The 25,542-nt window shown below is 50.8% G+C and overlaps 1 protein-coding gene and 1 long non-coding RNA gene across 4 annotated transcripts; both read right to left on the reverse strand.

The window, feature by feature from the left end:
- Window positions 1-10,844: 10,844 nt before the first annotated feature.
- Window positions 10,845-13,241, reverse strand: LOC128800417 (uncharacterized). The gene is made up of 2 exons (XR_008434970.1): window positions 12,668-13,241; window positions 10,845-12,582 (listed from the first exon to the last, which is right to left on the reverse strand). It is a non-coding gene; the product is annotated as an uncharacterized LOC128800417 (long non-coding RNA).
- A 1,074-nt stretch (window positions 13,242-14,315) lies between these two features.
- On the reverse strand, window positions 14,316-22,336 carry LOC128800093 (uncharacterized). 3 transcript variants are annotated; one of them, XM_053964998.1, is made up of 5 exons: window positions 21,326-22,336; window positions 19,696-19,959; window positions 18,876-19,240; window positions 18,483-18,674; window positions 14,316-17,898 (listed from the first exon to the last, which is right to left on the reverse strand). In XM_053964998.1, exons 1-5 carry the CDS (start codon window positions 21,342-21,344, stop codon window positions 17,227-17,229), a joined length of 1,512 nt encoding a protein of 503 aa, XP_053820973.1. In that variant the 5' UTR covers window positions 21,345-22,336; the 3' UTR covers window positions 14,316-17,226. The 3 variants fall into 3 exon arrangements, with proteins under 3 accessions (XP_053820973.1, XP_053820972.1, XP_053820971.1); XM_053964997.1 differs by having other exon boundaries at window positions 18,612-19,240; XM_053964996.1 differs by having other exon boundaries at window positions 18,483-19,240.
- Between the last annotated feature and the right edge of the window lie 3,206 nt (window positions 22,337-25,542).

Consider the following 25,542-nt stretch of genomic DNA (forward strand, 5'->3'; position numbering starts at 1 on the left):
AAATTGCAGGATGTGATTTTTCTTTTGTAGCTCCAGTTACCTTACATGAACTTTTAGAATCCAATCTCACGTTGATTCACAAGCTACTGCCTACTCCCATTGGGATGAACCTTACTTTGGTAAAGCAACTATTACTTCATCAAGATCTAATAGAGATCCTAGGAAAAATCAAGGAGAATGGACAGAAAACTCTGGTAACTGTTCATCATGATGTGCAAGAAATACATCGTGTTGTAGAAAGGGTGGAAAGTGATGCCGAGCACAAGTGGTGGGATACCCTTTCCGGGTGGTCACCCACCGCCACCGGTATCCTGAACAAATTGTGCCATCCCGTTGTTGTTCTTCTGATTTTAGTTATGATTGGTTTTGTTTTATCAGTAATCTTGCTTATTGTAAATTGGAGAATGATGAAACGATGAACAAAATTAACATCTATAATTAATGCACACCACTTGGCCGACATCCTTTACACTATAGATGTTCCCAGGACTGTAGACACAAGAAGATGATAGGGTTGGTAGATATGTTTTACATCATTTTCTTTTATGATTTGTTTTAATCACTGTTTTAATTATTTTTGTTTCTTGATTATAAAATTATACTGAGTAATATCGATGATACTAGGTTTATTACTTTACTGCTTAATATTGATTATACTGGTTTATTATTTGATCAATTTATTGTTTAATTGATTAATATTGATTATTATTTAAACAAACTATTGCTGATTTAATTCTTGTCTTAGTTTTCCTGTTTTCTCTTTCCTTTCCTTTTTCTCTTCCCTTTTCCCTGGAATGTGCTGCCAACACTTGATGAGTCCTGAAGACTCCACGACGACACCATGGAACCCTGCTGATGAAGATCTTTCGAGGGCAATCGTCAGTCACGGGGTGGTGTAAGAGCCCGTCTGAAGCCCCTCATTTTCCATTCTGCCTTCCGATTGCCACGAGAAAGAATCCCTTCCTCCACTGCAGTTCCGGCTTAGAACAGGACACAGTGCAGGTGCAACCACTGAACCGTCATGCTAGCTGTTCCGAACAAGGCCTGGCAAGAACTCGGCAAGGACTTGGCAAAGACCTGACGTGGACCCAGCACGGGACAGCGTGATGCGCGGCCTGCTTCTAATCTCCGTTCTTAAGCCAAATGAACTTTTGGGGTGACTCCCGGGGTCCTTCATTGAAGACCCCTCATCTGCCTCGTTACCAGTGTGACAAACAAAGAATGAGAACCCTCCTCCCAAGGACTGAGACTGAGACCCCTGCTATAGGGAGGAGGGGAAATTGGTGGTCTGACCACTAATGACATGACCTGTTTCCCTTCAGTGATTCAAAGGGACTTATTCTTCATTGGATTCGTCTTGCTTTGGTGGTTTCTGTGGACTCAGCTGTTCCCGCGTGGCGATTACAATGGACTTTCGTTGTTACACTTGCTCCCCCCTCTTTCCTCTGTGGACTATAACTGGAGCCCCGAGTCGACCAGAACTTCGGAGACTCCCCCGACACGACAGACGGATCCCCATCGTCCGGACCACTGAGGATCTCGCCTGTGTTGGTAGCTATTCCCATACCCCTCTTCTCTCTCTCTCTCTCCTTTTATCTCCTTTCCGATCCCCACTATCGCATTTACTGTTTTGGCCCCTAATAAAGGTGCATTTGTTGTGATTAACTGATAGTCCCTTGTTGTTTGCCTTTTTGCACTTTTGGGATCGGTGAAAAGAACCATCACGACACCCCGCAAAAAGCGGATCGTGACAGGTGGGATGCATGAAAAATAAAATCAAAACCCAGGAAAGTTTGTCCTGGAACACCTTCCATTGGCATGCCAAGAGTGAATTCAAGAGGCAGGAGAGCAGCAGCCACCGTCCTGCAGCAGTCTGCGAGCTTCGCACACAAGCCGGCTTCTTCGCGGCTTCGTTCTTCGCCTCTTGCAAGCTACCGCGATCTCCGGCTGCCGGAGGACAAGAAGCGGCTACTTCGCGCACAGATCACTGGAGCGGCAGCGGTGCGCTCCGAAGAGCCGCTTCTGCCGAAAGACGCCGGCAAGCGGCACTTGCTTTCGGCCAGCTCCGGAGCTGCGTATTCTGCCTCTCTAGTCGCCTACATCTTAGCGAAAAGCTTTTCCGCTCCAGTTCTCAAGGAGAAAGTGTACCAGCACTGCTCACTTAGCCCGACCTTGCCAGGAAATAAGATTTGCTGCACATTCCAAGGACACTGCACTTTCCTGGGCAAGCTGCTGCAACCTGCTGGCAGATGGCCGTGCTCTCTGCCCACTCCTGCCCAGCTCTGGGTAGTAGCGGGCACGTTGCAGCCTGGCGAAGGCAAGAAGCCTCGAGAGCTGTCACAGAGCAGAAGGGCAGCTGAGATGCTGAAAAGCAGCAAAGCTGAACAGCCTGCCTCAGCTTCAGCAGTGTGTAATTGACTGAAGGCGAAAAACCAAGCAGCAGAGCAGCGGGCTTCTGTGCGCACTGAAGGCAATTGCAAGAATCCAGCAGCTGCTCCTTGCCAAGCACAGTCAGCTGCCTAGGTTCTTGCTTCTTGACCAACTCACAATTGCCCTTCTTTTCAGCAGCTGCCACCGTGTTCTCTGCATCTCGGAGCCTCTGGGGAGCAACAAGAATTTCCAAGGTGGGATGCATGACGACTATGTCAAAACCCAGGAAAGTTGTCCTGGAACACCTTCCATTGGCATGCCAAGAGTGAATTCAAGAGGCAGGAGAGCAGCAGCCACCGTCCTGCAGCAGTCTGCGAGCTTCGCACACAAGCCGGCTTCTTCGCGGCTTCGTTCTTCGCCTCTTGCAAGCTACCGCGATCTCCGGCTGCCGGAGGACAAGAAGCGGCTACTTCGCGCACAGATCACTGGAGCGGCAGCGGTGCGCTCCGAAGCGCCGCTTCTGCCGAGAGACGCCGGCAAGCGGCACTTGCTTTCGGCCAGCTCCGGAGCTGCGTATTCTGCCTCTCTAGTCGCCTACATCTTAGCCAAAAGCTTTTCCGCTCCAGTTCTCAAGGAGAAAGTGTACCAGCACTGCTCACTTAGCCCGACCTTGCCAGGAAATAAGATTTGCTGCACATTCCAAGGACACTGCACTTTCCTGGGCAAGCTGCTGCAACCTGCTGGCAGATGGCCGTGCTCTCTGCCCACTCCTGCCCAGCTCTGGGTAGTAGCGGGCACGTTGCAGCCTGGCGAAGGCAAGAAGCCTCGAGAGCTGTCACAGAGCAGAAGGGCAGCTGAGATGCTGAAAAGCAGCAAAGCTGAACAGCCTGCCTCAGCTTCAGCAGTGTGTAATTGACTGAAGGCGAAAAACCAAGCAGCAGAGCAGCGGGCTTCTGTGCGCACTGAAGGCAATTGCAAGAATCCAGCAGCTGCTCCTTGCCAAGCACAGTCAGCTGCCTAGGTTCTTGCTTCTTGACCAACTCACAATTGCCCTTCTTTTCAGCAGCTGCCACCGTGTTCTCTGCATCTCGGAGCCTCTGGGGAGCAACAAGAATTTCCAAGGTGGGATGCATGACGACTATGTCAAAACCCAGGAAAGTTGTCCTGGAACACCTTCCATTGGCATGCCAAGAGTGAATTCAAGAGGCAGGAGAGCAGCAGCCACCGTCCTGCAGCAGTCTGCGAGCTTCGCACACAAGCCGGCTTCTTCGCGGCTTCGTTCTTCGCCTCTTGCAAGCTACCGCGATCTCCGGCTGCCGGAGGACAAGAAGCGGCTACTTCGCGCACAGATCACTGGAGCGGCAGCGGTGCGCTCCGAAGCGCCGCTTCTGCCGAAAGACGCCGGCAAGCGGCACTTGCTTTCGGCCAGCTCCGGAGCTGCGTATTCTGCCTCTCTAGTCGCCTACATCTTAGCCAAAAGCTTTTCCGCTCCAGTTCTCAAGGAGAAAGTGTACCAGCACTGCTCACTTAGCCCGACCTTGCCAGGAAATAAGATTTGCTGCACATTCCAAGGACACTGCACTTTCCTGGGCAAGCTGCTGCAACCTGCTGGCAGATGGCCGTGCTCTCTGCCCACTCCTGCCCAGCTCTGGGTAGTAGCGGGCACGTTGCAGCCTGGCGAAGGCAAGAAGCCTCGAGAGCTGTCACAGAGCAGAAGGGCAGCTGAGATGCTGAAAAGCAGCAAAGCTGAACAGCCTGCCTCAGCTTCAGCAGTGTGTAATTGACTGAAGGCGAAAAACCAAGCAGCAGAGCAGCGGGCTTCTGTGCGCACTGAAGGCAATTGCAAGAATCCAGCAGCTGCTCCTTGCCAAGCACAGTCAGCTGCCTAGGTTCTTGCTTCTTGACCAACTCACAGTTGCCCTTCTTTTCAGCAGCTGCCACCGTGTTCTCTGCATCTCGGAGCCTCTGGGGAGCAACAAGAATTTCCAAGGTGGGATGCATGACGACTATGTCAAAACCCAGGAAAGTTGTCCTGGAACACCTTCCATTGGCATGCCAAGAGTGAATTCAAGAGGCAGGAGAGCAGCAGCCACCGTCCTGCAGCAGTCTGCGAGCTTCGCACACAAGCCGGCTTCTTCGCGGCTTCGTTCTTCGCCTCTTGCAAGCTACCGCGATCTCCGGCTGCCGGAGGACAAGAAGCGGCTACTTCGCGCACAGATCACTGGAGCGGCAGCGGTGCGCTCCGAAGCGCCGCTTCTGCCGAGAGACGCCGGCAAGCGGCACTTGCTTTCGGCCAGCTCCGGAGCTGCGTATTCTGCCTCTCTAGTCGCCTACATCTTAGCCAAAAGCTTTTCCGCTCCAGTTCTCAAGGAGAAAGTGTACCAGCACTGCTCACTTAGCCCGACCTTGCCAGGAAATAAGATTTGCTGCACATTCCAAGGACACTGCACTTTCCTGGGCAAGCTGCTGCAACCTGCTGGCAGATGGCCGTGCTCTCTGCCCACTCCTGCCCAGCTCTGGGTAGTAGCGGGCACGTTGCAGCCTGGCGAAGGCAAGAAGCCTCGAGAGCTGTCACAGAGCAGAAGGGCAGCTGAGATGCTGAAAAGCAGCAAAGCTGAACAGCCTGCCTCAGCTTCAGCAGTGTGTAATTGACTGAAGGCGAAAAACCAAGCAGCAGAGCAGCGGGCTTCTGTGCGCACTGAAGGCAATTGCAAGAATCCAGCAGCTGCTCCTTGCCAAGCACAGTCAGCTGCCTAGGTTCTTGCTTCTTGACCAACTCACAGTTGCCCTTCTTTTCAGCAGCTGCCACCGTGTTCTCTGCATCTCGGAGCCTCTGGGGAGCAACAAGAATTTCCAAGGTGGGATGCATGACGACTATGTCAAAACCCAGGAAAGTTGTCCTGGAACACCTTCCATTGGCATGCCAAGAGTGAATTCAAGAGGCAGGAGAGCAGCAGCCACCGTCCTGCAGCAGTCTGCGAGCTTCGCACACAAGCCGGCTTCTTCGCGGCTTCGTTCTTCGCCTCTTGCAAGCTACCGCGATCTCCGGCTGCCGGAGGACAAGAAGCGGCTACTTCGCGCACAGATCACTGGAGCGGCAGCGGTGCGCTCCGAAGCGCCGCTTCTGCCGAAAGACGCCGGCAAGCGGCACTTGCTTTCGGCCAGCTCCGGAGCTGCGTATTCTGCCTCTCTAGTCGCCTACATCTTAGCCAAAAGCTTTTCCGCTCCAGGTCTCAAGGAGAAAGTGTACCAGCACTGCTCACTTAGCCCGACCTTGCCAGGAAATAAGATTTGCTGCACATTCCAAGGACACTGCACTTTCCTGGGCAAGCTGCTGCAACCTGCTGGCAGATGGCCGTGCTCTCTGCCCACTCCTGCCCAGCTCTGGGTAGTAGCGGGCACGTTGCAGCCTGGCGAAGGCAAGAAGCCTCGAGAGCTGTCACAGAGCAGAAGGGCAGCTGAGATGCTGAAAAGCAGCAAAGCTGAACAGCCTGCCTCAGCTTCAGCAGTGTGTAATTGACTGAAGGCGAAAAACCAAGCAGCAGAGCAGCGGGCTTCTGTGCGCACTGAAGGCAATTGCAAGAATCCAGCAGCTGCTCCTTGCCAAGCACAGTCAGCTGCCTAGGTTCTTGCTTCTTGACCAACTCACAGTTGCCCTTCTTTTCAGCAGCTGCCACCGTGTTCTCTGCATCTCGGAGCCTCTGGGGAGCAACAAGAATTTCCAAGGTGGGATGCATGACGACTATGTCAAAACCCAGGAAAGTTGTCCTGGAACACCTTCCATTGGCATGCCAAGAGTGAATTCAAGAGGCAGGAGAGCAGCAGCCACCGTCCTGCAGCAGTCTGCGAGCTTCGCACACAAGCCGGCTTCTTCGCGGCTTCGTTCTTCGCCTCTTGCAAGCTACCGCGATCTCCGGCTGCCGGAGGACAAGAAGCGGCTACTTCGCGCACAGATCACTGGAGCGGCAGCGGTGCGCTCCGAAGCGCCGCTTCTGCCGAAAGACGCCGGCAAGCGGCACTTGCTTTCGGCCAGCTCCGGAGCTGCGTATTCTGCCTCTCTAGTCGCCTACATCTTAGCCAAAAGCTTTTCCGCTCCAGTTCTCAAGGAGAAAGTGTACCAGCACTGCTCACTTAGCCCGACCTTGCCAGGAAATAAGATTTGCTGCACATTCCAAGGACACTGCACTTTCCTGGGCAAGCTGCTGCAACCTGCTGGCAGATGGCCGTGCTCTCTGCCCACTCCTGCCCAGCTCTGGGTAGTAGCGGGCACGTTGCAGCCTGGCGAAGGCAAGAAGCCTCGAGAGCTGTCACAGAGCAGAAGGGCAGCTGAGATGCTGAAAAGCAGCAAAGCTGAACAGCCTGCCTCAGCTTCAGCAGTGTGTAATTGACTGAAGGCGAAAAACCAAGCAGCAGAGCAGCGGGCTTCTGTGCGCACTGAAGGCAATTGCAAGAATCCAGCAGCTGCTCCTTGCCAAGCACAGTCAGCTGCCTAGGTTCTTGCTTCTTGACCAACTCACAGTTGCCCTTCTTTTCAGCAGCTGCCACCGTGTTCTCTGCATCTCGGAGCCTCTGGGGAGCAACAAGAATTTCCAAGGTGGGATGCATGACGACTATGTCAAAACCCAGGAAAGTTGTCCTGGAACACCTTCCATTGGCATGCCAAGAGTGAATTCAAGAGGCAGGAGAGCAGCAGCCACCGTCCTGCAGCAGTCTGCGAGCTTCGCACACAAGCCGGCTTCTTCGCGGCTTCGTTCTTCGCCTCTTGCAAGCTACCGCGATCTCCGGCTGCCGGAGGACAAGAAGCGGCTACTTCGCGCACAGATCACTGGAGCGGCAGCGGTGCGCTCCGAAGCGCCGCTTCTGCCGAAAGACGCCGGCAAGCGGCACTTGCTTTCGGCCAGCTCCGGAGCTGCGTATTCTGCCTCTCTAGTCGCCTACATCTTAGCCAAAAGCTTTTCCGCTCCAGTTCTCAAGGAGAAAGTGTACCAGCACTGCTCACTTAGCCCGACCTTGCCAGGAAATAAGATTTGCTGCACATTCCAAGGACACTGCACTTTCCTGGGCAAGCTGCTGCAACCTGCTGGCAGATGGCCGTGCTCTCTGCCCACTCCTGCCCAGCTCTGGGTAGTAGCGGGCACGTTGCAGCCTGGCGAAGGCAAGAAGCCTCGAGAGCTGTCACAGAGCAGAAGGGCAGCTGAGATGCTGAAAAGCAGCAAAGCTGAACAGCCTGCCTCAGCTTCAGCAGTGTGTAATTGACTGAAGGCGAAAAACCAAGCAGCAGAGCAGCGGGCTTCTGTGCGCACTGAAGGCAATTGCAAGAATCCAGCAGCTGCTCCTTGCCAAGCACAGTCAGCTGCCTAGGTTCTTGCTTCTTGACCAACTCACAGTTGCCCTTCTTTTCAGCAGCTGCCACCGTGTTCTCTGCATCTCGGAGCCTCTGGGGAGCAACAAGAATTTCCAAGGTGGGATGCATGACGACTATGTCAAAACCCAGGAAAGTTGTCCTGGAACACCTTCCATTGGCATGCCAAGAGTGAATTCAAGAGGCAGGAGAGCAGCAGCCACCGTCCTGCAGCAGTCTGCGAGCTTCGCACACAAGCCGGCTTCTTCGCGGCTTCGTTCTTCGCCTCTTGCAAGCTACCGCGATCTCCGGCTGCCGGAGGACAAGAAGCGGCTACTTCGCGCACAGATCACTGGAGCGGCAGCGGTGCGCTCCGAAGCGCCGCTTCTGCCGAAAGACGCCGGCAAGCGGCACTTGCTTTCGGCCAGCTCCGGAGCTGCGTATTCTGCCTCTCTAGTCGCCTACATCTTAGCCAAAAGCTTTTCCGCTCCAGTTCTCAAGGAGAAAGTGTACCAGCACTGCTCACTTAGCCCGACCTTGCCAGGAAATAAGATTTGCTGCACATGCCAAGGACACTGCACTTTCCTGGGCAAGCTGCTGCAACCTGCTGGCAGATGGCCGTGCTCTCTGCCCACTCCTGCCCAGCTCTGGGTAGTAGCGGGCACGTTGCAGCCTGGCGAAGGCAAGAAGCCTCGAGAGCTGTCACAGAGCAGAAGGGCAGCTGAGATGCTGAAAAGCAGCAAAGCTGAACAGCCTGCCTCAGCTTCAGCAGTGTGTAATTGACTGAAGGCGAAAAACCAAGCAGCAGAGCAGCGGGCTTCTGTGCGCACTGAAGGCAATTGCAAGAATCCAGCAGCTGCTCCTTGCCAAGCACAGTCAGCTGCCTAGGTTCTTGCTTCTTGACCAACTCACAGTTGCCCTTCTTTTCAGCAGCTGCCACCGTGTTCTCTGCATCTCGGAGCCTCTGGGGAGCAACAAGAATTTCCAAGGTGGGATGCATGACGACTATGTCAAAACCCAGGAAAGTTGTCCTGGAACACCTTCCATTGGCATGCCAAGAGTGAATTCAAGAGGCAGGAGAGCAGCAGCCACCGTCCTGCAGCAGTCTGCGAGCTTCGCACACAAGCCGGCTTCTTCGCGGCTTCGTTCTTCGCCTCTTGCAAGCTACCGCGATCTCCGGCTGCCGGAGGACAAGAAGCGGCTACTTCGCGCACAGATCACTGGAGCGGCAGCGGTGCGCTCCGAAGCGCCGCTTCTGCCGAAAGACGCCGGCAAGCGGCACTTGCTTTCGGCCAGCTCCGGAGCTGCGTATTCTGCCTCTCTAGTCGCCTACATCTTAGCGAAAAGCTTTTCCGCTCCAGTTCTCAAGGAGAAAGTGTACCAGCACTGCTCACTTAGCCCGACCTTGCCAGGAAATAAGATTTGCTGCACATTCCAAGGACACTGCACTTTCCTGGGCAAGCTGCAACCTGCTGGCAGATGGCCGTGCTCTCTGCCCACTCCTGCCCAGCTCTGGGTAGTAGCGGGCACGTTGCAGCCTGGCGAAGGGAAGAAACCTCTGAAACGATACGCGGAATAAATAAATAGACTCCATAACCTGGGGTCGTTATGAAATGGGTATGTATGTCAGCGCCCAGCACAAGTGAGATAGCTCTCCAAAAGTTGTGCCCCGAGCCTCAGTCTGACCCACACTTTTATTCTTAAAGACGTTCCATATGCAATACACTGCACGACTTTTTCATGCGTATTCAACCCCTGGCCCCGCCTGTCCTCGCTTCTCATGCTAAGTCCACGCCCTTCTGGGCATGCGTGGTTTGCTGTGGTGGTCGTACGGGGGGTCTCTTGGTGGTCCTGAGGCTGAAGATTGTGGTCTTCCTCATGATTGAACTTTTGAACTTTTCCTCTCTGCGCGTGCGCTTTTGGTCCTTTGGTGCTTATCTGAGTACGTCTGTCAGTCTTGATAGGCTTGGAGACAGAGGAGCTTCTTTATCTGGGTTCTTTGCTTCTTCTGGTATTGTTCTTTATGCAAGAAGCTTCCGAAATTTGCATTTTCCTATGCCCTTTGTACTAGGCAGAGGTTTCTTAAGTAAAAGGTTGAAAATTCAACACATAACTCTACAAGCTAAATTAGAAATGCTTAATTCATTTTGTTAACCTAACTCTAAAAATCTCTGCTTCAGTCCCCCCTTTTCTTAAAATATAGTAAATTCTTTTACTACAGGGGTCTTGATTTAAATTCTGATCTACTATCATGACCGTCCTCTTTCAGTAAGATTCTATGAGTTCTAGAGAGTGATGTCAGACTGGCCATGTGTTTTAACATCCTCGAATTCTACATGAGTGTTAAAGTAGACATCATTAAACTTACAGTAACTAAAATTAATAGAATTATAATTGGGTGACATAAAGTCTTCTAAACAGTGTATTTCACTAGTTATGACTTGTGTTTATTAGCTAGTGATTGGTGCTGGATACACCAAGTTAAGAGACTTAACATACAGGAGGTTAGTGACATGTCTTGGGTAGACATTCTCTTTCGCACCCCATATGGTTTTTCATAAAGCAATTCAAAGTGGTTTAGCTTTTCTTTAGTCTTGGGTTTGGTTCGGATCTGCAGTAGTGCTAATGGGAGGGATTGAGTCCATGACAAATTAGCTTCTTGTCCCAATTGTACAATTTGTTGTTTGATCAAATGATTCATTTTTTTTTACCTGACCACTTGATTGTGGGTTATATGGGGTGTGAAGTTCTCAGTCTATGTTCAAGTATTGGCTAACTTGTTGCACGAATTTTACAATAAAATGTGGTCCTCTATTTGAGGAGATTGTGGCCAGGACTCTAAAGCGTGGTATGTTTTCTTGTACCAATACCTTAGTTACTTCTTGAGCTTTAGAAGTCCTGGTGGGGAATGCTTCTGGCCATCCTGAAAAGGTATCTGTTAGCACCAGTAAAAACTTATACCCCCCTTTTCTTGGCAATTCTGTACAATCAATCTGCCATTGCTGCTCCGGCCCATGACCCTTCCTAATCTGGCTAAGCTTTGGTTTGGGAGTATTTTTGGGGTTGGTCTGGAGGCAAAGGTCACATTGTCGAGTTGTAAATGTCTAGTTATGATAGAGCATCAATACCCCAATGGTTTTCTGGTGTTCTTCCTTTATTAGGGACCATAATAAATAGGAGGGTAGAACTAATTTTCCTTCTATGGTGGCCCATCCCTCTTGGTTATAGTCTCCTTTTTGCTCATAGATTAATTTTTTTTCTAGTTTGTTGTATCTTGGCTTACCTTTAGGGGAAATTTGCCCGTCTGGAATCAGGGCTGCCTCAGTTATGACCTCAATTCTTGCTGCTTCTTTTGCTTCCCTATCTGCCAGCTCGTTTCCTTCTTCCAATTCTGAGTTTATCTTCTGATGTGCCTTAATGTGCATGATCGCTACTTTCTCTGGCAACTGGACTGCTTCTAGAAGTCGCAGTACTTCTGATGCATCTTTAATATTTTTCCCTTGAGAGTTCAGCAGTCCTCTCTCTTTCTAAATGGCTCTGTGAGCATGCACTACTCCAAATGCATACTTCGAGTCCGTGTATATGTTTATTTCTTTCCCTCTTGCCAATTCTAGGGCCCGAGTTAGAGCAATTATCTCGGCCTTCTGTGCAGAGGTATTTGTTGGCAGGGGCCCAGATGATATTACTTCCTTGCACGTTGTAACTGCCTACCCGGCGTGCCGTTTTCCACTGATGATATAACTGCTTCCATCAGTAAACGAGACTTCTGCATTCTCCAGAGGGGTGTCCTTCGAGTCAGGGCAGCTGGAGTAGGTGGCTTCAATGGTCTCCAGGCAGTCCTGTTCCACTGGTTCCCCTTGGTTTCTACTGAGGAAGGAGGCTGGATTGACAATGTTAGTCACTACTATCTCTACATCATCTTGCTCCACTATGATAGCTTGGTATCTCAGGAGCCGTTGTGGGGAAAGCCAATGCCCACCTTTTACCTCTAGCACTGCAGACACTGTGTGAGACACTAGCACAGTTCTTTTCTGGCCTAGGGTGAATTTGTGTGCCTCTTGGATGTTCAGTACGACTGCTGCAACAGCTCTGAGGCACCCAGGCCACCCTTTAGCTGCTGTATCCAATTGCTTAGAGAAGTAAGCCACTGCTCTCCGATATGGGCCGAGGTCCTGTGCTAGTATTCCTAAGGCGATTCCTTGCTTCTCATGGGAGAATAAAAGGAAAGGCTTACTCACGTCCGGCAATCTCAGGGCTGGAGCTGACATGAGGGCTTTTTTCAGCTGGTTGAAAGCTTGCGTAGCTTCCTTTGTCTCTTGGATGTTCCTGCTTTCAGTTGCAATCAGTTCATAGAAGGGCTTAACAAACAGTCCATAGTTATAGATCCATAACCTGCACCACCCTGTCATCCTCAGGAAAGTTCGTAGTTCCTTTACAGTCTGAGGTTTTGGGGTCTGGCATATTGCCTCCTTCGGCTTTGGCCCAAGGTACGTTGTCTAGCACTGACTTCGTAGCCCAGATAAGTTACTTTCTGTTTTACTACTTGGGCTTTTTTCTTTGATACTCGGTACCCTTGGAGCCCCAAAAAGTTCAAGAGGCTTATCGTCCAGGCCATGCATGCTTCCCTTGTCCGTGTGGCTATCAGGATGTCATCTACGTACTGTAGCAACTTCCCTTCCTCTGGAGGGGCTTCTCAGGTCTCTAATTCTTTTGCAAGTTGTTCTCCAAACAAAGTGGGTGAGTTTTTGAATCCTTGTGGGAGTCTGGTCCATGTCAGTTGAGTTCTTCGCCCGCTCTTAGGATTTTCCCATTCAAATGCAAAAATTTTCTGGCTTCGTGGATAGGAAGGCAAAAGAAGGCATCTTTTAAATCTAAAACGGTAAACCAAGTTAGCTCGGCTGTTAAGCAAGTTAATAACGTGTAATTGGCCACCACAGGATACAGATCCTCAGTTACCTTGTTTATGGCCCGCAGATCCTGTACTAACCGGTATGACCCATCAGGTTTACGAACTGGTAGGATAGGGGTATTAACACTTACATAACATAAGTTGTAACAAGGTATTATAGACAATATCATGGTCATCAATGGAAGCAATATTTGATTGAACTTTTTCAGTTCTGAGGGTTCGTAACTTGTGTTTGTCAGTCACAGCAGGGAAACACAGTGAGGCTGCTTAACAGGGCAGGATGCATACATATACTTTCCTTCGTCTACATTCACTTAACTTTATTTTTACTTACTCTTACACATAACAAAACAACCACAACAACAAGGTACCTTTTATTTTTCAACACACCTATTACACTTTTAGGTGTCCCTGGCTAGTCCCAGTGTTCTTGGATACCCCTCAATCTAGCTGTGTGGTTCCCAACTCTAGATCCTGTCAGACTTATCTTCAAACTGGCAAAATTTTTACTCAATCTTGGGTGCTCTCAACAACCCAGCAAACTTAATTCTGGCTGCTCTTGGAATGTTAATCCCTCAACCCAGCAGGTTTGACTTAACCCTGGATGCTCTTGGAACATTAATCCCTCAATCCAGCAGATTTGATCTTGGATGTCCTTGGGCATTCCTATCCCTCAATCCAGCAGAATTTTTTGGGGCCCCTCCTACACATTTTACCTTTTATTTTTCCCCAATAGATTATGCCAAGAAAACCCTCTTTTTACCTTTTAATTAATTTTTTTTTCTAATTAATTACCTTTTCTTCCCCCCCCCCCCCCCCACTAAGGGGTCCCACTCTTTCTCTGAGACCCAGTCCCAGGGGGGGTTCTCTCACTCTTTTTATCACTCGCTTAGTCTCTTTACTGGCCGCTTTTCTCGCGAAAAAGACGGAAACGCAGCATGGGAGACTGCCGCTCTCGCTTAGCAGGTCTGGGGTAACCAGCCCGCCTCTCATTCACACACATTCATCCCCCCTTTATTCGCCCTGTAATGCAAAGGATCTCCCAGTTGCCGAGCCGTGGGGGCTTTTAGCCACTCGGCACGAAGCTCGGATAGCTGGTACATCTGAGGGTCCACCAGAAGAACGGGAGGGACACTCGGGTTGCTGAAATCCTGCTCGTTTATTGAAGGGTCGCAGAAGGGGCAAAAAGGGAGACAACGAAGCAGAAGGGAGGCAGATTCCGAGAGCCCCGAAGGGCGGGGTGAGGATTCTTTTACTGCGTAGGGGTAGGAGGGTTTAGCATTCGAGGGTACAATCTGGAGAAGGCTAAAGGGAGGGGAAATACAACATTAACCAGTGGGGAAAAGGGAAAGGAGTGTTCTTGGTGGAAGAACCAAAGGGAAAACGTGGAACAGAGAAGATTCTAGGCTAAGGGGCAGACTTGAACAATAACCGACAGGACAGGGGGAGGGTACAATTCTCTTACAAAAGGGGGTGGAGAACTCATACAACTGCTGTTTCCCATGGCAACCCTAGACTGCCTTCCCCAACCCCTCCTCCTACATCTCCCCCGTTTTTATTTATTAAATAAGCACTTCCCAACGTTTTAAGCAACATACGTCTAAACAAAAATAAAGCAACCGAGATCATGAACATTATCAGAAAGATCCAAAAGAGTCCCCTGAGGATGATAGCAACCCACCCTGGGACACCCCATTGAGACAGCAGTTTATTCACAGGATCTACAGTCGAGGTCTCAGTCTTGAGGTCGTCAACTTGCTCTCGGATCCGCTGGATATTAGCTTGGATGGATGTGCTCTTTGATGCCAGATTGAAGCAGCACATTCCTTCAAAGTCCTCACAGCCGTGGCCATGGGCGAGCAGTAAGAAGTCAATAGCAGCCCTATTTTGCAGTGTGGCGTGCCGGGTGACTTCTTCGTCCGCTAGCAAGTCGGAAAGGGCAGCGGACGTGGCGTTGGCCTGCTTACTGAGCCAACACTCGAGGTGAGAAAGCTCACCGAGGGCCTTTGCTGTGGCATACCATGGTAAAAATATGGATACCGTGACTCTCTTCGTCTTTCCCCAATTGTAAATTTTTGAATCACAATTTTCGTCGAATTGGTTATAGGATCTCTTTTTGCGAGCCAATTTATTTTCGTTTTTCCAATTTAAAATTTGGGTTTTGTTCGGTGTCAGTGTGGTAAGCTGCCCAAGGCTGCAGGGGCCTCCCTGGATTTGGGAGGGAATCCCTGCCCACACCCTGTCGCCGCAGATGAGAAAAAACCCCCTGGGGAGCACCCTGGGAACTGAGGAGGACCTAGATACCATGGTCGAGGTGTAATTGCACCAATTTGCTGCATGGTATCTCCCATCGTGGGGAGATACATCGTGTCTTTTTACTTCTTGGGTACCAGCGGGGTGGAGTTTAGCCATTTGATCCCAGTCTTTCTGGGAGGGCTGGTACCTAAACCTGACACAATATGTTGCCTGAGAGGAGCCCAATAGGTCCAATTCTTGGGGCTCCTGTGGTGCATATGGCAGAATCCTCGTCCACTCATCCCAGGTGTCCACAGGATTAGGTTTTTTTCCTGCATATGGATAGTCGTTTGGCGACAGGGGGACTCCTACCAGGCACGTGGATAACGGATTGTCCACACTTCCCATGGCCATACAGAAGTTGTCCTGCTTCAAGGACTTCGCCAGCGTGACCCATATGTTTTCTCTCAGCTGTGGGACTATCCAGCTCCTGACCGGTGACAGCCAGATGATGACGATCAGGAGCATCAGATGTTTCAGAGGTGTCCTCAAGGCGGTAGTCATCCTCAGCGTCTTGTGATAAAAGAAAGCATAACTTGAATGATAAATTTTCCTCAGTGGTCCCTCCCCAACCTCCCCCGTTTTTATTTACTAAATAAGCACTAAATAAAATTAGAGAAAAGGGGTAAGGATTGAGGGAAAGGGGAGGTTAGGGGAAAGGAAAGGGTACAGGGGGCGATGGGGTAATTGGGTACGTAGAGTTCAGCGGGGGAAAATATCTTCGGGTAATCATGACACGTGTGACGATATTGGGAGGAACGGTCTTTCTTCTCCTCCTCTTCCAGGCAGTGGAAACTCCGTCCAGCGATGAGGTGTTCTCGGTGCTTTGCACCAAGGACACGTTGTCTTGCTGAGCTGGCACCTCTACGAAGGGCTTGACATATTTCCCCGGAATCCATCTTGGTCCTTTATCTGTAGAAACACAGGCATACCCTCTCCCCCAGGTTATTAGAGGGAAAGGGCCCTGGATAGCTTTGGATTCTGGGTCCTTTATCAAGACTGGTGGCCTCTCGGCGAGTTGCGCTCTGGTGTTATTGTGAAAATGGCGGATAATAGGAGGGTCAGGCTCCCTTTCTGAGCAGTTTAAAAAATTCAGGACATACAGGGCCTTACATAACCTTTCGGCTGGGCTCACTGTAATGTCCGGCTTATGTTGTTGTTCAAGGAGCCTTTTTAGATTTCTGTGGGCCCTCTCTATTATCGCCTGTCCTGTAGGATTGTGGGGAATTCCGGTGGTATGGGAAATTCCCCACTGTTGCGCAAACTCACCGAAGCGCTTTGACGCATAGCATGGGCCATTATCAGTTTTTATGTGAGATGGGACTCCCAACGTAGAGAATGCCATGAAAAGATGTTTCATGGCATCCCTGGTTTTTTCGCCTGCATGGACGGAGGCAAACACTGCGCCGGAAAACGTGTCAATAGAGACATGTATGTATTTCATCCGACCAAACGGCTCGAAGTGTGTTACATCTGTCTGCCATATCTCTAGCGCTCCCAACCCTCGGGGATTTGTCCCCGAAATGAGGGAAGGAAGAGCGAAAGACTGGCAGCTCGGGCAGGTAGAAACAATGGTTCTTGCCTGTGCTATCGAGATCTTAAACTGTCGCACTAGAGCCGGGGCATTCTGGTGGTAAAATGCACGGCTGAGCCGCGCTTGCCGGAGTATGTCTGGTAAGGTGGTTGAAGCGGTTGCAGATATTTGTGTTGACATGGCTAGGAGGTCCGCTTTCCGATTACCCTCAGTGATCTCTCCGGGTAAATCGGTGTGTGCCCTTACGTGCATGATATGATAAGGTTGCTCTCTATGGGAAAGTAGCCAAATGAGATCAGAGAGTAAACTGTATAAATTTGTGTTTGAAACTTCTTTGAGGAGGGCACCTTCGGCCCTTTCTGCTACCCCAGCGACATAGGCCGAATCAGTGACCACATTCAGAGGCTGTTGAAATTTTTTGAATGCTCTCACGACTGCGGCAAGTTCCGCCATCTGGGGGGAACCCTCAACCACTTGGACGTCAGACTCCCACTTCTGACTGTCCGGGTCCTTCCAAGTGATCACCGATTTGTGGGATCTGCCCGACCCATCGGTGAACACCGTGAGAGCACCTGGAATTGGTGTTTTGCTTTTAAACATTCTCGGGGCCAAATGCAATGTATCCTTAAACAATTTATGCTTAGGATAGTGAACCGAAATTTGTCCGGGGAAGCTGTCCAGAGCAATGAGCAAATTTTCATTAGTTTGCAACAACGAGTCCAATTGATCTAATCTAACAGGTAAGTAAATGCACTCAGGGTCACACCCTGCGAGGGTTCAGAGGCGGTGTCGTGCCTTCATTATTAAAGTGGCTAGCAATTCTGCAGGGGTCGTGATCGTCCTAGAGGGCTGGTGTGGTAGGAAGAGCCACTCTAAGATGACCAGGGGATCAGATGCTCTGTTATCCCACTGGAAGAGAAGTCCATGGAGGTGGGGGCACTTACCCAACACCGCGAAGTTCACGGGAAGGGTCCGGACCACGCGGTGTGCCTGGCGAGACTTCAGAGCAACAGCAACCCGTTGCAGGGCTTCCCGCGCGGCAGGTGTCAGCTCGCGTGGTGAGGCGAGGTCTCCGTCGCCTCGAAGCAGACAGAAGAGAGGTGACAGCTCCTCAGTCGTCAGTCCCAGGAGGGGGCGGATCCAGGTGATCGTTCCGCACAGCTGCTGAAGGTCTCGCAGAGTCTTCGGATCCTTGTTGATGGTCAGTGTCTGTGGCGTCACTGTCCTTCCTGTGATGAGGAATCCGAGGTACCTCCATGGTGCTGAGAATTGGATCTTCTCTTCTGCTATCTGGAGCCCTGCAGCTTTGATAGCCTTAATAGTCTTGTCCAGTGTTGCCTTTAGGTATGTCGAGTCGGAAGCACAAACTAGCACATCATCCATGTCATGCAGGATGATGGCCTCAGGGAAAAGCCGACGCACAGGTGATAAAATCTGCGCTACAAAAGTCTGACAGAGCACAGGGGAATTTTTCATCCCCTGAGGCAGGGATGTCCAATGATATCTTTTAAAAGGTTCAGCCCTATTCAATGATGGTACAGAAAAGGCGAACCTGGGAGCATCCCCGGGGTAGAGCGGAATGTTAAAAAAGCAGTCTTTGATGTCTATCACTGCTAGCTGCCAGTCTCTGGGGAGCATAGAAGGTGACGGAAGGCCTGGTTGAATGGGACCCATATCTTCTATCACATCATTAACCCTTCGCAGGTCTTGGAGCAGGCGCCACCTGTCTGTGCCAGGTTTTCTAATTACAAAGACAGGGCTATTCCAAGGGCTGGTAGAAGGTGTTAAATGCCCAAGTTTCACCTGCTCCTCTACTCATTTATGAAGCGCACTCAATTTTTCTGATGGAAGGGGCCACTGATCCACCCAGACCGGTGTGTTGGTTTTCCAGGTCAGGGGTGGGGAAGTGCGCTCTGCAGTGGCCCACGCTAAAAATCCCACAAAGGGCTAGGGATGTCGAGGCGGGCTCCCCATTGGCATAAAACATCCCTTCCTAATAATAGTATGTTTGAAGAGACAACAAAAGGTCTCACCGTTGCCAATTGTCCTTCCGGACCTTCCACGCACACAAGATGCCTACTCCTCAGAGAGTGGACCGCTCCGCCCACACCGGAGATCCTGCCGCAAGGGGGCACAAGCTCCCAGTCGCTGGGCCACCTCACCTGGGGGATGATGGTCACGTCAGCTCCTGTGTCTGCCATGAGCCGCATCTGCACCGACTTTCCCTGCAAAGAAAGTTTGGCATCAATTAATGGTCTTTCTTTACATACATTTTGGGTGAAGAAAACATGTCTCTCTGTGTCCGGGTCATCGTGGGTGTCCAGTACGTAAAGCAAAGCAAAAGGATCGCCTTTCCTTAAAGTAAATGGTGGGTGGTTACAAATGACGGAGACGGTGATCTCCTCTCCTGGTGGAAAACACACTACCTCAGGTAAGATGGTGATTTCATTTGGCGTGTTGAAGGAGTCTTCTAAGATGAGCACGGTGGTGTCCCGACAGTCGTGGAGGGGGCCCAGGAACCCAGCAGGAATTCTCGTCAGGTCCTCATCCTGGAGAGAGATGGTGACGCTGCTGCGGAGGACCTGATGATTGCCCTGATTTAGGGTACCTGTCCGGCGGAAGAGGCGGAGTCCGTCCTCGTGGCTGCGCTGAACTGCTGGACTTGGCCGCGCGGCCACTCGTCCTCCCTGATGGTCGGGAGGCTGGGATGCTGAGAAGGGCCACTTGGTGTCGTCGCGCGGCCCTTCCTCGCGCTTCGCCGCCAGTTTCCCGCTGGCTGGTACCCTTGTCGCTGTAGATGAAACTGGTGATCTTGATAAAATGGGTTCCTAGGATATGGTCTTGGGGGGGGCAAGATAGGTTGTTGAATCTGTGGCCAGTGGGGACAGTTCACCTGGATGTGACCCAGCTGACCACAGTTAAAACAGCGCGTATTTTGTAAGTTTATCATGGCCTCTCCCACCCCTTTGCTGACAGCCAGGGCCACCGTGTGCTCCATTGACATTGCCTTTGTGCAAGCCTCCACCATCTGAGAGATGGTGGGCTCGGGGTCCTGAGGTAGTGCACGGAGAATCTTTTTTGTTTCCGAATTAGAGTTAGAAATGGCCATCTTTCGTAGAAGCTCTGCACGAGCTTCTGCGTTGTCTATTTGTCTCTCAATGGCCTCTTTCAGTCTATCAACAAAAGTAATAAAAGTCTCCTCAGGCCCTTGCATGATAGAAGAAAAGTTTTGGAGGGGGATCTTACCATCCGGTATCTTCAGGAGTGCCTCCTTTCCCGCTGCTGCTATGTCCTGAAGCAGCTCCTGTGCTAGTAGAATTTGGTCCTCCGGACTGCTGAACTCCCCTTCTCCAGCAAGGGCTTCCATTGCCTCATCCCCCTCTCCCACCACCTCTGCGAGATCATACTTGCGCAGGAGTGGTTTCAACAGTTTTTTCCAATGAATCTCCCAGAGGTCGCATTCGGTGGGAGCAAACAGTGCCTTAGCAATATACCTTAAATCATGGGGGACTAGGAAACGTCCAGCAAATGTTAAGTCCAGCACATTTTTAAAGAAAGGCGAGTTTCTGCCATAATCTTTGGCAGCCTTCCTTAACTCCTTCACCTCAGCGTATGGAATTTGCTCCCACTTTGGCTCCCTCCCCCGCCGGAGGATGACCGGTGCCGCAAAGCTGCCCAAGTCCCGTGCCAATTCCAAATTCCCATCCTTAATTGCCTCCTCTCTGATCTTTGCCCAACCCCCCCCCCCCGACTTGTTGGAATGCTGGGGGCTGCCACTCTCCTCATCCTCTTCCGAGGATGAAGCAGGCTGGGTTAGGGCACGGTGCCTCCCCCTGGCCGGTGGGTCCCGGAGACCGTGCGTCCGACAGGCCAGGATGGCCTGCTTCCGGCCAGGCTTCTTCCTGGTTCCGGTACTGGCAGTGGCAGGAGAGGAGGAGGCGTGTCCCGACCCACCCACTGGGGCGTGACTTTCTGGTGGGGGGTTCCCACCCACGGGGGCTGGGCCCACTTGGGGGCTGGTCCCAGCCACAGGGGGCCCACCCAGGGGTGTGGTCAGAGGGAAGGAGGGGACGGTCCCGACACAGGGGCGGCACTCGACGGAGGGGGGGGAGGAGGCGGGGGCGAGATGTCAGGAATTTTCTGGGGTGAAGGAGAAGGAGGGGCGCCATCTTGGGGCTGGTCTTTTTTCGCCATGAGGCAGGCGCCATTTTGTCCTATTTGTTCAGTTAAGTCCTCTAAAGAGCAACAGGGTTTCAAACTAGGATTAGGGTCTCTGGTATAGAGGGAACAGGAATGACATGTGTTGGGGTGGCCAGTCCCAACACACGAATGGGACAGGGAGGATCGGGAAGCAGCAGAGAGACGGCAGCAGCTCTGTGCCGATGTATGGCAGGATCTGTCTCCCGATCCGCCCTTAGGGGAAGAGGGAATAGGATTGGGGGGGGAGGAACACGAGGTAGGTGAACTGGGGACCCAACTCTCTCTCTTCTTTTTTAACAAATTAAGAATGGAATGAAAAAGCGGAAAAAAACGACCGACTGAAATCCTCCCCTGAACTTGTAAATCGTAAATCTTTCTCCCAACTCTTCCCCAGAAATCAGGCACCAAAACATCTTCCCGTGTAATAGCAGGAAAATGTTCAAAAATAAATTTAACAAAAGGCTTTAAATCTCTCTTATTAAAAGAAATGTTCCCTAAAACAAGGTGGGACTTAATTTGGATCTAAAACTCCCGTTGAGCTGGAGACAGGCGGTTACCCATTATATCAGGTCTCACAGCTAAATCACCCTCTTCGAAAAGGAAAAAAAAACAAAAAAAAAAACAAAAAAGGGAGGTGACGCCTAGTCAGGCGTAAGAAAAAGCGAGATAAGCATACCTCTGAAGGACACAGGCATAAAACGGGGACATCGAAGAGGGGTCTGGTGGAACTTCTGCTGGTCCGAGGGCGTTGCTGCTGCCGCGCAGCTCGAAGGTCCGTCGGTTATCAGCAGAACCCAGGAGACAGAAGCCTTCCGAACTGAAAGGGCGACTGTCCCAGGAAACTGGTCCCGAACGCCACTTGCAATCCTGGAGAAGGCTGGTCACAGAGCAGGCAATCTCCAGGAGACGGTCAAGGACTGGACCCGCTGGTGTCCGTCCCTGTTCGGGCAGCCAGTTGCCGAGCCGTGGGGGCTTTTAGCCACTCGGCACGAAGCTCGGATAGCTGGTACATCTGAGGGTCCACCAGAAGAACGGGAGGGACACTCGGGCTGCTGAAATCCTGCTCGTTTATTGAAGGGTCGCAGAAGGGGCAAACAGGGAGACAACGAAGCAGAAGGGAGGCAGATTCCGAGAGCCCCGAAGGGCGGGGTGAGGATTCTTTTACTGCGTAGGGGTAGGAGGGTTTAGCATTCGAGGGTACAATCGGGATGTGATAAACTGTGGTAACTTGTTTGTTCATCAAAGGAATTGGAATATTAAAGGAGGAAAAATAAAATTAAAGTATGAGGGACTAGCTTGCTTGTTAGGAGATAGGGGAAGCATCTGTGAAGTTGGGAAACAGCAACTTGTGGGTTTTACTAAAAAAAGGACAATAAAGAAGCAACTGCTACAAACTGCAAGGCTATAGGCATATTGCAAGGCTATAGACATATTGCAAAACGCAAGACCGCAAGTATGATTAATCACCATTTAGGGAGCTTTTCTTAGCTTCTCTTGCAGACACAGGCTAAGGATGTTGGGGGATGGCCGGAGCTGATTATGAAATCAGCGACCACCAGGCAACGGCCACCGGACTAGACAACGTAGGAGTGCTCCGGGTACGCCCATCACTGTCCGGAACCGATTGTGAAACCAACGATCACCTGCCTCGACATAACGCAGACACGATGCAGAGGGATGCTCAAGCTACGCCACGCTATCGCAAGAGACGCGAATGAAGAAACCTCCAAGAAACTATAAAAGAGACTGAATAAGGGGGGTGGGGTGTGGGGCACTGCAGTGTGGGACACTGCAGGAGGGGCGGTTAGGAGACCCCTACCCACCCAGCGCTGTTTTGCTTGCTACTGCTTGCTGTAATTAATAAAATTCCAATTGACCTTAAAAAGGCTGAATCAAATTATTCGCCTCAATTTATCACAATTTGGTGCCGTGACTCGGATAAAGGAAACCCGGGACGGAGGCCCCACTAGCGTGAGGCGCCCCACCGCCTTTTTGCGGTGGACCTAAGGGGGGGCTTCCTCCTTGGGCCTTTACCGACGAACCTAAAACTCAGTAGCAAGCAAAGTTACCCCCGTTAATCTTTGTGCACGAAGAACCGCGGAAGAGTGAACACGTAAGTAGCCCCGGTGGGTGGTGGGCCTCCTTTTTCCAGGGTTGATTCAAACCTGCTGGATTGAGGGATTAATATTCCAAGAGCATCCAGGGTTGATTCAAACCTGCTGGATTGAGGGATTAATATTCCAAGAGCATCCAGGGTTGATTCAAACCTGCTGGATTGAGGGACTAATGTTCCAAGAGCATCCAGGGTTGGGGGATGTAGGAGGGGGGGAGCTGCACCCCCCTCGGCGTCGAGTTACCCTCGGTGGGGAGGCTCCTGGGTTAGGAGGAGAGCAAGCGGGCCTAACCCAGACGCGGAGGTGGACTGCGTCAAAGTTCCTGGGGCGGGGGATCCCCGGAGAAACTTCCCCAAGTTTCGGCTTACTAATTTAGTATAAGTGTATGTGCTCGGTGGGCCCCGTACAAGCGGGCTCCAGAATGCGTGTGCGTGTGAAAAAGACGGTGGGCCCCGTACAAGCGGGCTCCGGAGTGCATGTGAAAGGGACAAAGCCTCGACCCCGGAAACGGGGTCTTTAAGAGTCGTTTAGGGGTGTGTAGTCCCGGGGTGATTGAGGTGAATAAGAAGACACACAGGGCGAAGCCCCGGTGGAGAAACGGAGGCGCCGGAAAGACGTGAGTAGTCCGGTCTGCTCGGTCGCTCGGTCAGGGGTGGGAGTCCTGGAGTGTAGCAAATGCGAATGTGTGTGTGAGAGGGGAACTGGCAGCTCAGATTCCCCAAGTGAGTGTGGACCCCATAGTAGGGCGTTTCCCATATCCGGCGACGGAGTAGGCCACGAATTGGGGGAAGCGACTGTCGTATTGTTTGTGTTGAGTGTGAGAAGGCACTCTAGAAGATGGGTCAGAGAAAAAAGTAAATCTGCTGAACCCATGGGTGGGAGAATCTCGGTAAAACTTCCACTAGGCTTAACGGTAAAGTATTGGGATGCCTTTCCTTCTAGAAAAGGAAAAGATAGGGTTAAAATGATCCATTATTGTATGAAAATTTGGGGGGAGTAAACGGATAGGGGGAGACCAGCTGTATTGGCCCGTGTTTGGGTCGTTTGAGGATTGGATCTGTCAAGCTCTAAATATATATATATATTAACTCCAAAGAGCCCTTTAACCAAGAGGAGAGCGAATATGCAGCTCTTTGGATAGTGGGAGAGATTGAAGAAAGCTTTCCAGTTGTATTCAGGGGTGGACCCCAATACCCCAGAGGGTGAGACACTTTTGAAGGTGCATTTTGTGGTCGATTCTTGGGTGGACATTCGGAAGAAGTTGGAGAGGTTGGAGGGATGGCAGGCGAGAGGATTGGATGAGTTGTTGTGAGAGGCTCAAAAGGTGTGTGTTGGGAGAGAGGATGAGAGTTTTAAAAAGCAGTCTGGAATCGTGTTAGCAGCAGTGGGGGGGGACAGCGGAGTCCCCGGGGTGGGGGGAACTGGAGGTCAGTCCAGAGGTCGGACTGACGTCCAGCGAAGATGGTTTGAAGGGAAGTCGAGAGGTGGAGAGAGCATTGTCTGTTTCTATTGTGGGAAGAAGGGACACATGAGGAGAGAGTGTCAGCAGAAGATTGCTGATGAGGAACAGTTCAAAGAAGATTAAGGGGGTCGGGGGCTCTATCTACTGGGGACAAGAGAAAGAACAGAGCCCCTGGTAAAATTAAAAACAAGAATATGAGTTCCTTGTGGACTCAGGGGCGGAGAGATCAACCGTCCAGACCCTTCCCCAAGGGTGTAAGGTTTCACCTGAAATAATACAGGTGATTGGGGCCAAAGGGGAACCCTTTGGAGTACCTGTAATTAAGGATGTACTCTTAGAAAGTGATTCTAAATTAGGAATTGGGTCATTTTTACTAGTTCCAGAAGCAGATTATAATCTATTAGGGAGAGATTTGATGGTCGAGTTGGGGATAGGGATAGAGGCAAAAAAGGGAGAACTAACAGTGAAACTATATCCTCTCCGGGCTGAAGACGAGAAAAAGATTAACCCAGAAGTTTGGTATACCCCCGACAGTGTGGGGAAATTAAATGTTGAACCCTTTGAGGTAACTATCAGGAACCCAGAAATCCCTGTCAGGATTCGGCAATATCCCATACCCAAAGAGGGGAGGGAAGGACTAAAAACAGAAATAAAGAGACTTTTGGAAAAGGGACTTTTAGAACCCTGCATGTCCCCTTTCAATACCCCCATTCTGCCGGTAAAGAAACCGAATGGCAGTTACAGATTGGTGCATGACTTGCGGGAAATCAATAAAAGAACAGTTGAGAGATTCCCGGTCGTAGCCAATCCACATACTGTTTTAAGCCAACTTGGCCCAGAAAACCAGTGGTATAGTGTAATAGATCTTAAAGATGCTTTTTGGGCCTGTCCCCTTAAGGAAACTTCTAGAGATTATTTTGCTTTTGAATGGGAAGACCCGGATACACATAGAAAACAACAATTGAGGTGGACAGTCCTTCCCCAGGGGTTTACAGAATCCCCAAATTTGTTTGGGCAAGCTCTGGAACAAATATTGGCAGAATATTCACAGGGGGAGGGGATTGTGCTTCTACAATACGTAGATGATTTATTAATTGCAGGGAAAGAAGAAGAAAAAGTAAGGGAAGAAACTATAAAACTCCTAAATTATTTAAGCCTTAAGGGACTCAAAGTTTCAAAGTCGAAATTACAATTCGTGGAAGAGGAAGTTAAGTACCTCGGACACTGGCTGACTCAGGGGACTAAGAAATTGGATACTGATAGAGTCCAAGGAATACTTTCCCTGGAAGCTCCAAAAACTAAAAGGCAGGTTCGACA

Source organism: Vidua chalybeata, chromosome 26, assembly GCF_026979565.1.
Source record: "Vidua chalybeata isolate OUT-0048 chromosome 26, bVidCha1 merged haplotype, whole genome shotgun sequence".
NCBI classification, from domain to species: Eukaryota; Metazoa; Chordata; class Aves; order Passeriformes; family Viduidae; genus Vidua; species Vidua chalybeata.